This window comes from Sciurus carolinensis, chromosome 1, assembly GCF_902686445.1.
Source record: "Sciurus carolinensis chromosome 1, mSciCar1.2, whole genome shotgun sequence".
Classification (NCBI taxonomy): domain Eukaryota; kingdom Metazoa; phylum Chordata; class Mammalia; order Rodentia; family Sciuridae; genus Sciurus; species Sciurus carolinensis.
In genome coordinates, this window is record NC_062213.1 from 158,711,949 (window position 1) to 158,724,074 (window position 12,126).

The 12,126-nt window shown below is 33.7% G+C and overlaps 1 protein-coding gene across 8 annotated transcripts in view; it reads left to right on the forward strand.

Moving 5' to 3' along the window:
- Positions 1–12,126, forward strand: part of Dock7 (dedicator of cytokinesis 7) — a 226,457-nt gene that overhangs the window by 193,474 nt on the left and 20,857 nt on the right. For 4 of the 8 annotated variants that reach the window (XM_047552901.1, XM_047552908.1, XM_047552860.1 and 1 more), the window contains 4 exons: positions 174–366; positions 2,090–2,233; positions 4,668–4,799; positions 6,563–6,577. In XM_047552901.1, coding sequence (XP_047408857.1) covers positions 174–366; positions 2,090–2,233; positions 4,668–4,799; positions 6,563–6,577 — 484 coding nt within the window. The remainder of the gene's footprint in view (positions 1–173; positions 367–2,089; positions 2,234–4,667; positions 4,800–6,562; positions 6,578–12,126) is intronic. The other 4 variants (XM_047552916.1, XM_047552869.1, XM_047552874.1 and 1 more) reach the window with 1 other exon arrangement.

A 12,126-nucleotide genomic window follows, 5' to 3' on the forward strand; every position in this document is an offset into this window, starting at 1 on the left:
GAGCACCCCTGGGTTTAATCCCCAGTACTTAGTACTACAAACACAAAAGGTACCTTGATAGGTTGTATACAGAAACAGAAACCTGTTCAGGTAAACTCAAAACAAGCTTTCTAAAAATTTCTCCTAGTTTGGGGAAGCATATGCTAATTGAGAAGAATTTCTGTTTCAATCAGAATTGCCAAGGGTTACCAGACCTCTCCAGATCTACGATTGACCTGGTTGCAGAACATGGCTGGCAAACACTCGGAACGAAGCAATCATGCTGAAGCTGCACAGTGTCTAGTCCACTCAGCAGCACTTGTTGCTGAGTATTTGAGCATGTTAGAGGACCGTAAATATCTGCCTGTGGGATGTGTAACATTTCAGGTAGGAATATGCCAAGTATATATTAAATCAAGGTATGTCCTGTTTGGGTTTTAAATTTCACTCACTGGTGTTTAAGAGTCCTTCAGTTTGTAAAGGAAGCACAAAGATTGAAGCTAAATTGTGACAAGGTTAATTAACATTAATGTTACACTATCATTGTCACTAATGCATTTTTTCCACTAATGCATTTTTAAAGGGTATTCCTCATTAATTTTCTTTCCACAGTTTCTTACCCTTAAATTATCAATAATTTCTTCTCTTTGCCTTTACTGCTTTGTAATCAGTTATGAACTTTAGCGTCTTTGAAAATGTATTATACTCAAAATACTGAGAATCAGAATTTAATCCATAGTCTTAATTGGCTTTTACTTAACACACCCCATAAGTCAATATTCTTCATTCCCTGTGTAAAATATATTAATATCATGACTCAAAGATAGTAGTTTACTCTCTAGTAGAGGTACTTTCCTCTGACCCACTAATTGAATTCTTTTCTTGCCAAGTGTCAGTTATGGTCAAGTGTGGTGGTACACTCAGAAACTCAGGAGGCAAAGGCAGGAGGATCACAAGTATAAGGCCAGCCTGGGCAACTCAGGGAGACCCTGTCTCAAAATTTTAAAAAGGGCTGGGGATGTGGCTCAGTACTAGACTATCCTGAATTCAGTTCCCTATTATTGCCAAAAAAAAAAAAAAAGTGGGGGAGAGGAGAGTCCGTTATGTTTTGTCTTCCTTCAAAACCTGTTAAGACAGGTTTAAGATATTACAAAATTTTAATTAAGTGTTATATCTTCTGATGATATTAGAATGCAGAAATGTATTTGTCTGAAAACTAAATTGAATGTTTTGCAAAGATTCAGTAAAGGTGAACCTCTAAAGTAATTACTATTGAATTAAGTTTGGACCAGACAAATAAAAGATTGAAGGAAAATCTCCTAAAAATCTAGGATAATTTGATTATCTTCAAATTCAAGTTTTTACTCTTTACTTAAGAGACTGCATAAAATTCTGATTTGGATACCCATATGTAAAGAAAAGGCCTTGAACCTACTTCAAAAGTTGATAAATGAGTGTACATCTACAGTAAGTGTTTATATTAAAATAGGTAAGGTATGTATCATGCCTTGCTTTTTAGAAACAATGACAGATTCTAATTTTATTGGGTAAGAGGGCTTTAATTATACCTGCCCAAGCTGAGAGACTTCCCCCCAACCCCCCGCCCTGCTGGGGATTGAACCCATGGTCTTGTGCTTGTGAGGCAAGCACTCTGCCAACTGAGCTGTATCCCTAGCCACCGAGAGACCATTTTTGTACTTGAATTTCCCTTACAGAGAGCTTTGAGATCAGCTAAATCAAGAAGAAAGACTATATAAGTCCTTTTAAATGTCCTAAGTCTTTAGCCCATGATTTTTCTTAATCTTTTTTCTCATACCTTTTTATTGAGGGCAAAGTTGTCTAGCAGTAGCATTGCCATTTTATTGTCATCTTCAAAAACAGAAAGTCTTTTGTTTACTCTTTTATTTTCTAGCATTCAGAGTTAAACCCAAAGCCTTACACATGCTAGGCAAGTACTCTACTACTCTGAACTATGTCACTAGCCCTTCCTTTTTTTTTTTTTTTTAACCTAAGCTGACAATCATATTTCACCTTCAGTTACTTTGTGTACATCTTTCATGTACACAAAATTAATTCCATTTTGCAAATTGTTTTCATTTTTTTCCTCTAGAATATTTCATCTAATGTTTTGGAAGAATCTGCAGTCTCAGATGATGTGGTATCTCCAGATGAAGAAGGTATCTGCTCTGGAAAGTACTTTACTGAGTCAGGACTTGTGGGATTACTGGAACAAGCAGCTGCTTCTTTCTCTATGGTAGATGACTCTTGTTCATTCTCTTTCCACAGTTTCATACCTCCTCATTATCAGTGACATGTATATTTATTCTCTCTGCCTTGTAATCTTGCCTTTCCTTTAAAATAATTTCCTCCAAATACATTTAGCATGTAGAAACAGATTTTCTTTCTAGATTCATCATTGCTTACTCCTTTGGGTTTTTAATAATGTCACTTACCCCAGTGTTTTTCATTTGTATGTTTATGAACAAGCATGTAGTTCGCAACAGATAAAATAAAACAAAATTTCCCTGGGTAATTTAAGTTCTACTTGAGTAGTCTAACATGGCTGTATAAGTGGAGCTTGTATAGGGTGAAATGGAGACTCTTCTTTCCAGTTTGTTGGGCATTGCCTAGGTGAGCAGAAAATTATGGCCACCCATCCATCCCATCCCATTGGCTGGATACTAGCCTTATTAGGTAGATTTGGGCGGCTTGGAACTTACCTGTTCCAGCTTTCTAAACTGTATTCGGAGTCCCTTGCCTGACTACTCTACTATTGCTATAACCTTATCTTCTCCCATCTGTATGCGAAGAATTGAAGCAATAAGGTGGAGCCCAGGTGGGATGTTTATAGAAGGAAAAGAGCCAAATCTTGCTTGCCTTCCTGAGCCATGTAGATAAGTTTAGATGCTTTCTGTTTTTTCTGCTTAGAGTTCAGTGTCTCAGCACCAAGATTTAGAAGATACTGAGGTTCATGATAGAGTAAGAGGGAAGATTGAGGTAACATGCAGAGCTGCTCTGCTTCCTGATTGGGAATGGGTTATTTCTTCTCCAGGCCTTAGCCCTATTCTGAAATATATTGGCTAATGACACAGATTTAGAAGGCACATTGCCAACATTCAATTCCTAACTCTGCTACTTACTTGTATTACTTCATGATACAAATTAATCTATGGATGTCTAACTTTTCTTACCTATTAAATACATTAAGTATAGTACCTACCTCACAGGATTGTTATTAGGATTAGATGAGTTAAAAAAAAAAAAAAAGGAATGTATTAATGTAATGAAATTGGGCATGGTGGCACACAACTGTAATCCCAGCTACTCCAGGAGCAGAGGCAGGAGAATTGCAAGTACCAGGTCAGCCTCAGTAACTTAGCAAGACCCTATCTTAAAATAAAAAATAAAAAGGACAGGGGATGTAGCTCAGTGGTAGACTGCCCCCAGTTCAATCCCCAGAACCACAAAAATCAGTAAATAAATGAATAAAGTGTAATAGTGTTAGTCTTAAGAGTATAAATGTCTTGCCTCTAAGAACCTTGACTGTTCAGTTCCTCCCCTAGACTAGTATGAATTAGCATGGGAGAAATCTTTTTTGCTATTGATAGAATATTTCAGGAAACATAACTATATGTTTTGTGTGTGTAATTTTAATAATTTACAGTAGTGCATTTAGATTGGGTGACAATGACCTATATTACAGATACTTTGTGCTTATATGTAATTTCATTCTTTTTGTATCTAACTATATATTTTATACACATAATTACATGTTGCATAATTATGAATTCCATTCTTTTTCAGTTAATCTGTTTGATTTTAATTTAGATTACTACTGGACATTTTAATTACATATTTCACTATTAGCTATATTATTGCTTAAATATACTTCTGCGAACTGACTAGGAAATAGAAAGACCACATGTTTATTTCCTTGGGAGAGTATGCTTGCTGATCTGTGAAACAATGAGAACTCATCAAGTGCTTTTAGAAAACATCTTCATCTTCTCTGTACAGTACCAATCCATTTTTAAGGATAAGGGATGAAACAGCAGTACAGACACATCTTGTCTCCCACTCTGATTATAACCAGATCAACCAGTGGCCAACCAGTGGCTAACTAGCTCCTAGTGGAAGAAAATCTGGTGACTCAAAACCCTCTCATATTTTGTTAAAGATCAAATTGTTTGAAGATTTTTCTATAGGAGATTCTTTATGTAAACTTAGTATTTTTGAGAAGTAAATGGTTTTAATTTCCCAGGAGGACCCACATTATCAGATTTATAGGAGAATTAGGTTGTCAGTATAATACCAGTATAATAATTGAATATTTTTTATTCCTCTGCTCAGAATTAGTTCCTACAAAAGTTTTTATGCTTTTTAAGCAAGTATATACACATAGTTACCTTAGTGAAGTAATTATGGAATAAATAAAATAAGAATGTCCAATTCAAATTATATACAAACATAAATATGCATATATATGTGTGTATATACATGCATACATATCTATATACATTGTGTAAAATTCTTTTGTTGTACTTTAATACAACTAAAAATTAATGTTTATTTTTATGTCCTATTGGAAAAGCTTCAGTGGTATTCTCGGAAGAAATTATGAATGTATAAATCATAATTATTTTCTTATTAATATAAAAAACCAATGTCTTATAAACATTATTTTATAGGCTGGCATGTATGAAGCAGTTAATGAGGTTTACAAAGTACTTATTCCTATTCATGAAGCTAATCGGGATGCAAAGAAACTATCCACGATTCATGGTAAACTTCAAGAAGCATTCAGCAAAATTGTTCATCAGGTAATGATTCTAATTTCTAGCTTTAGTATAAGCAGAGAAGACTGTGTAGAAGCCTTAGTGTTCTGATGTCAAACTGAATTCCATGAAGTGATCATTTTAATCAGGTTACAATGAGCACTAAAATGATGGTTAATGGCTAAAGCAAGACTAACAAAAAGTGAATTTGCCTAAAGTGGATGATGATCATTATGACTTTACACATAAGTTTTTGTTTTTGCTTTTATTTCATTTTTTAAAAATAAATTAGTAGGCCAGGCATGGGAACACACACCGTAATTCCAGCAGCTTGGGAGGCTGAAGTACAAGGATCACAAGTTCAAAGCTGGCCTCAGCAATTTAGCAAGGCCCTGTCTCAAAATAAAAAAATAAAAAGGGATGAAGTTGTGGCACAGTGGGTATACTCCTCTGGGTTCAATCCCTGGTACCAAAAATAAATAAGTAAATAAATAAAAATATTTGTTAGCAAGTTTTTAAAAATATTATTTTCTGTTTCACAATGTAAGTATAATCGAATCTGATTTTTAAACTGGTATTTATTCCTTTGCTGCCAAAAAAGTTTCTAGGTTTAATTTTTTATTCAACAATGTGAAACTGTAATAAACTTCTAATACTTTTCATAACTGCAACTGAACTTGATCTTCCTTGATGTTTACATTATCATCCTTTGATATATTTGTAATATAAAAATAATACTTAGTGAAAACAGTGAACAAAATGGGCCTTTGTAATTTAATTATAACAGTATGATTTTAGTATTTTATAGTTCATCATGTAATCCCCATGTTATCACCAAAATTGAAATCAAATTAAGTATGGTTTTAAAATGAAATAGACTACTAGCAATTTATTTTCTTGAAACTAAATTCTTGGCTCTTGGCTCCATTGAAATACTCTAAAATGTCCTGTTGAGCCTTCTCCAGTTTCCACTTTTCTGTTCCCTTGCCTGTGCTACCCATGCTGTTAACCTGCTGCTGCCATCCTCTACAAAGGAGGTAGAGTAGAGATTATCCTTTTTCAGTACTAGTCCTACTTTATTGTCTGTCAGCTTGGCCTTCTCTTTCTTACCATGGGCTAAGCAGTTATGAATGAGTCAGTATGATCTGAAAATAACATAGGGCTGCTAATCCTGTTAAGCCAGGATTCTGTTATTTACTAAAATATTGAAGTTGCAAAATTTTGATTAGGCTTCATGATCATAACAGGTGAGTCTTTTATAATCAGTTGTACCTATACTAAGGAAGGAACCTCACCCCAGTTTCTAGAGCTATAAATTATAAATTGTAGATGTCAAGTCTGGAACATCTAGAGCTAGTTGTTTCCAAGAAATTTCATCCATTTATGTCAGTGGCATTTGAGCAAAATTGCAATTTGTATTCCAATTTAACCTGGATATTTCAGTGAAGTACAGCTCACCGTAGTTGGGGATCTAATTTAGACACATAAATGGAACAAGCATCTGGTTTTCTTTCCCCAAAATGTGTACTTTAACTTTTAAAAAGTATTTTGCACTTTTCACTTCAAAAGTTTCAAGTTTTAAAAGGCAATATTATAACTTCTAGGTTTTGAACAAGCAATCTGTAATATTATTATAGATCTTAAGTGAAAGAACATGCTGTTTTAAATATCTTGTTATCTTCTATTCATTGAGAAGAAATTATGGTATATGATGCCTTACACTATTCATCTTCCTTTGGCCTTTTTTTTTTCTTTTTAAATAGTTTTTTTTTTTATATGACTTGCCCTTTTTTACTTTTATTATACAGAGTACTGGCTGGGAGGTAGGTAATGTTTTAGTTAGTTAAAGACACTAATAGATTGATTTGATCAGATTTCTTATGCCAATGCTTTACCCACATCTGCTAGCTGTGGGCATTCTGTTGCTATCTGCTATCAACTGAATTCATTAACCAAAGAAATTTTTGTTAAAATACTGTAAGTTATTTTAAGAAATTTTTTATTAAGAGGTTGTAGGCAGTGCATGGAAATCCATATGTTACACTAATGAGATTCTTTGGTAAATGAGCTACTTTGTCATCACTTTAGTTTGTTTTTATCCTTTGAAACATTTCTTTCATCAACATTTATACACAAATTTCTTTTTTTAACCATATTGTTTCACCTCATTTTACAGAGGTCGATTTATGTTTATTGCTCAGAGGTATAAATAGAATGTACTGTATTTTATCTAATCTAAGATATCAATTGTGAGACATGATATTACTTTAATATGCCTTTAAGAAAAGAAAAAACCAAACTTGTGTGTTAAACCAGGACATCCTGTGAGTTCAGCGATGAATACCAACTACAGAGATATTAAAACGTGAGCAAAAAAACATGCATCTCAGCATTGATGAAATATTGTGTTAATTTGATCTTGAGTCACTTCACCTTGAGTTTAAACCCTGCTGAGGAAGGAAATTCACTTTTGTCATTTAAATTTTGTGATGAGAGGGATAAAGAGATTGATAGAACTTGAAATTTAATTTGACCTTATATTCTGACAGTGTTTGATATATTAGTATTTAATAAAGGCTACTGGTACTTCCTTTTATGTATTAGTTAGGCTTGTGAAAAGTTATATGTAAACTAAATCTTACCTGGAAATTTTCAGGAAAAATTTATTACCATTGTTTTATATCTCTCTGAAAAAAAAGGATTCTGTAAATTATGCCATAATTTATTTTGATAAGGTAAAATTAGGTAATATAGATTAGAGTTATTTAAAGCTAGGCATACTTACAAAGCTATCTACTTTGCCTCTCACTTTGTAGTCAGTTTTATGTCGACTTAACAGCTTAGACTTCTCTGGTTTTGCATTACAGTATCTGTTTTGGAACCCAAATAGAAAGCCTATGGAATGAATGTTATGACTGAGTTTTCTTGTTTCTGAAATAGTCCCCACATTTTGCTTTTCTTTAAGTGAAGCCAGAACTTTTACATCTACTTTAATTCTCCAGATTAAATGGATATTACTTTGTTAATACCTGAGGTATAATCCTTCATGTCATTGTCTCAGTTAAGACATGTGTAAAGAGACTTGTCATGGTTATCAATGAAAGATAAAGTTCCTTATGGATATTCTAACATGCAGTAGAATTGGCTGAAAATTAGGCCTATAATGAAAATCATAGTATAATGAAATTTATAGTAATATATTGAAACCTCTGAGCAGTTTAGTATTAGTCTGCTTGATGTTAAATCGACCCCTGAAAGGTATAATTTTCACTGGTTATGACATTAATACCATTCTTTCATCATGTTTATTGCATGGTAAAAGTCGCACAGACTTTATTTTCTTGTTTGTATTTTTGTCACTACTTTTTACTGGACCTTTAGCTTTGTAGCTTCTAAATTTGTTGCACGTTTGTTTTTTGCTTTTCCCTTGTAAAACTTAAATGGATGCTTGCATTTTTTAAAAAAAATATGTTTGCTACCATTTGCTGCTTAATTGTTTTTGAAATTTCCCTAATTAAAATGCTTTCTGTTTTCTCTTCTCTCTTGCCCCTGGTTGCTGACCCTACTCCCTACTTTTACTATTGTCTATTGTGGTAAGTTCCTATCTTGTGAATATATTGCTTTATGATTCTGTGAAAATCTCAGTAATTTCATTTTTTTCTAAAAACTATGTTTTCCAGCTAATTTCTTAGTGTTCTCCTAGAGCTTTCATGAATTGAAGTCCAATAAAGATAATTTATATACTGTAGGAAGGCTTTTATTATGTTCCTTTGGTACAAATTGTTGAACTTGGCAAAACTTTGGGGAATGGGGAAGGAGAGGGGGAGTTAAAAGTTGTGATATTTAGCAATTTAGTGAAGTATTTATATTCAGAATAACAAATCATACCCTTAAGGAATCATGTGGCTGTTTTCTACTCTGCCAATTTCCATTCCTTAATGGTTCTTTAATGTTCACTTTTATTTTCACTTTTCTCACAGGCCTTTTTTATTTTTCTTGAAATAATAGAAGATAAATCATTTCTTTCCTGGGATACATTTTTAGTTACTTTTAAAAGAGATATGTTGAACTTCTGTATAAAAATTTTATAACTATTTCATATTTTGTGTGCATATGTTTATTTTCAAAATGTATTTGTCCATTTGCCAAATAGTGGTAAACTTGTATTCAGAAATACACCAATACAAGTTGGCACTTTTTAAAAAAATCAGTCCCCAAATGCTAATAACTTAGTGACATGACACTTCATTTTGTTTTTAAAGATTACATCATATTTCTTTAATAAGAGAATACCGTACCATAGTAGATACATCTTACAGTCTCCAGAAAGGCTAGAGAAGATGGGGTTAGCTTTATTAAGCTAAACTCTCTACAACATCAACAAAGAACTATTGGTTACTGTAACTTTTGAGATTGAAACATCCAAAATGACTATATTTTAACTCTTATTAGTGAGTTGGATGAACATAAATGAGTTAGTATCTTGGTTTTTATGTGCTCAGAAATAGGCCGTAGGTCTGGCCTAATGGCTTCTGTTGAATTTTATAGTGTTTAATCTGCTCTAAACCTGAGTGAGATAAAGTAACTCATCCAAGTAAATAAAAAGTAGAGCAGAATTAAAAACAGCTGAGTATATTCAAAGAAGGGAGGGGAATATACACTAAATGAAGGAGATGTTAAAAAGTTGAGAGGATGAAGCCTTAAGCAAGTACTTTTAGGCAGCTTAATGGGAAAATATGACACTAAAAAAGAAAAAAGCTAATGTAGGTATAAAGCATCCATTGTTTACCTCAGGAAGGTGAAGTTAAATATGGAGACAGTTAAGGAAAACACAGTAAGTGGGAAGAATCTTAACATCTATAAGAGGAGATGCTTTCTAGTAGTGGCTACCTCCCTGATAATTGGTATAGACCATCAGTGAGCAGCTGATGAGAGATGCCATACTGCTGATTTTGTTCTTCCCCTTGTGCTGTTTTTGTGGAAGAAACAGGAGTATCGCGAGAAAATATAGCTGGGGATGTGGCTTAGTGGTAGAGTGCCCCTGAGTTCAATCCCCAGTATCCCCTAAAAAAAAAAAAAAAAAAAAAAACAGCAAATATTTACTATGTAGATATTAGACATGACTTATTTTTTTCTGGACTGTTATATATAATGGACAGAACTGAATTTCTGATAAGTAATGGAGTAAGGTATATCTTAGAAGAACATGTTGGATAGGTAAGCCACCTTGAATTTTATGCTGGAGTATGCAGAAAGGAGATGCAAAAATGACAAAACAATTATAGTAGAGAACAGAGAAAGGAAAATCACAGAGAGGTAATTCTCAAGTGAATTACTCAAGAAAACTCACAAGAGTTCTCAAGGAAGACATCAGAGAAGAGGATGATGGTTGAAAGGTCATACTTAAAAGCTTTCATTGGTATATAGAATATAGGGAACGTAGCTAAATCAAGAACTTGGATTTAGGTGTCAAATATATTGGGTTTAACGCCCAGCTCCACCCCTTAATAAAAGTGTGATCTAGAGAAAATTACTTTTTCTCATATATAAAGAAGAGTGAGATAAGGTACCAAACTCATAGAATTCTGATAAGAATTGATATGATACATATGAAGTGGGTTAGCCAGTGTCTAGAAACAGTAAGTACCTAGAACATAATAAGTACTTGAAAAATGTTGAAGATCATTATTTTGTTGTTACTATGATTTTTTATCATCATTAGTATTATTATTGTTACTTTAAATCTTAATAAGATTTAGAATAATAAAATCTAGGATTCGTTCTGTTCCTAAGTTGAGATCTATGACTGCTAAGGAAGAATAAGTCATAGTATGGGAGTGATGGAAAGTTCAGAAAGAATTATTAATAGTAAAGGCAGGGAATGCTAGAAAAACATAGGTTAGATTATAGGAAAGTAATTTAAAAAGAAAAACAGGTTATTATCCTATGGTCCAAAACTGAAGAAATAAAAATGAAGTGATGTCTTTTCTGAAGATGAAACTGTATGACAATGCTCTTGTTAACTGGATAGGACCAGTGGTTTCACAGTAGAGGACTCTTTCTAAATTGAAAATAAAGTTAGCCAAACTCTTAGTATTTCTTTCTGTCAAGCCTCAACCTTTGATATTTCCTGCCCAACTCGTGTACACACATGCACACACATTCATTTTAAATTCCAGTAGCTCCTTATAGTTACTTCTCTGACTTTTATCATTCTCCTGCTTTCACTTTTACTCTGCTCTAGCCACATTCTTCACTTTCCTGTTCTTCGGTAGACTCTTGTCTCAGAGCCTTTGCACTGGCTTTTCCTTTGTCTGGAAGGCTCTTCCTCCTGAAATCGTGTGAATAACTCTCAAACCTCCCTCACCTCTTTGCTCAGATGTCACCTTCATGATGGGGCCTACCCTATCTCCTTTGTCTCTTTTGTTCACTGATTTATCATAAATGTTTAGAACAGCTTACTGACACATAGTAGGCACTCAATAAATGCTTGAATGGATGAATAAATAACTTCCCTCACATCTGTTCTATTTTATGACTATCTGATTCTCTTTTCCTCCACTCTCTGCTAGAATGTCCCTTCCTTCCATTTGAACAATTCTTTTGAGTCAAGAACTCTATGACTAAAACCTCATTTGTCACTTGGCTCCATCAAGATTAATCTTTCCTCCTTTCATACCACTTTTTGCTGTAGTATATATTGCTTTATACTGTAATGATTTGAATACATTTTTTTATGTTCTTGAGAGAGAGATTGGGGACTCTTAAGAAGCAAGACTGACCTACTTCTTCCAACTAGGCCCCACCTCTGCAGCCCACCACTTCCCCATAAGAAGTCAGAACCCTCATGATCCAATCACCTCCCCAAAAGCCCCACCTCTGAACACTCAAGGTGGGACCAAGTCTCCAACACATAAGCCTTTGGAGGATACTTCACATCCAAACTATAATGCTATAGTAATAAAATTCAGTGTCCAGATTCAGGGAGGCAGTGAGCCTACTGATACCTTCACTAGTCAGGTCATCTCTACAATATTGTGTCTATTTCTAGGATACCACACTTTAAAGGTAGCATTGAAAAACTAATAACATGCAACAGGATTGTAGTTCCTGTCATATGAAGATCAGTTGAGAACTGGAAAGTTTAGCTAAGGGAAATAAGTCCAGAATGCCAACCTCAAATGTTTAAAGGGCCACAATATTGAAGAATTGAAATAGTGTTTTAAGCTAGTAACCTCTGAGTAATATAGCTAGAATAACAATATTTTAATATTTTGGGTTTTGTATAGTATATATATTATTTATGTATGTGACTTATTTTAAAAGTAACAATCAGATTTTTAAGTGACTTTTTTCAGATGACTATTTCCCA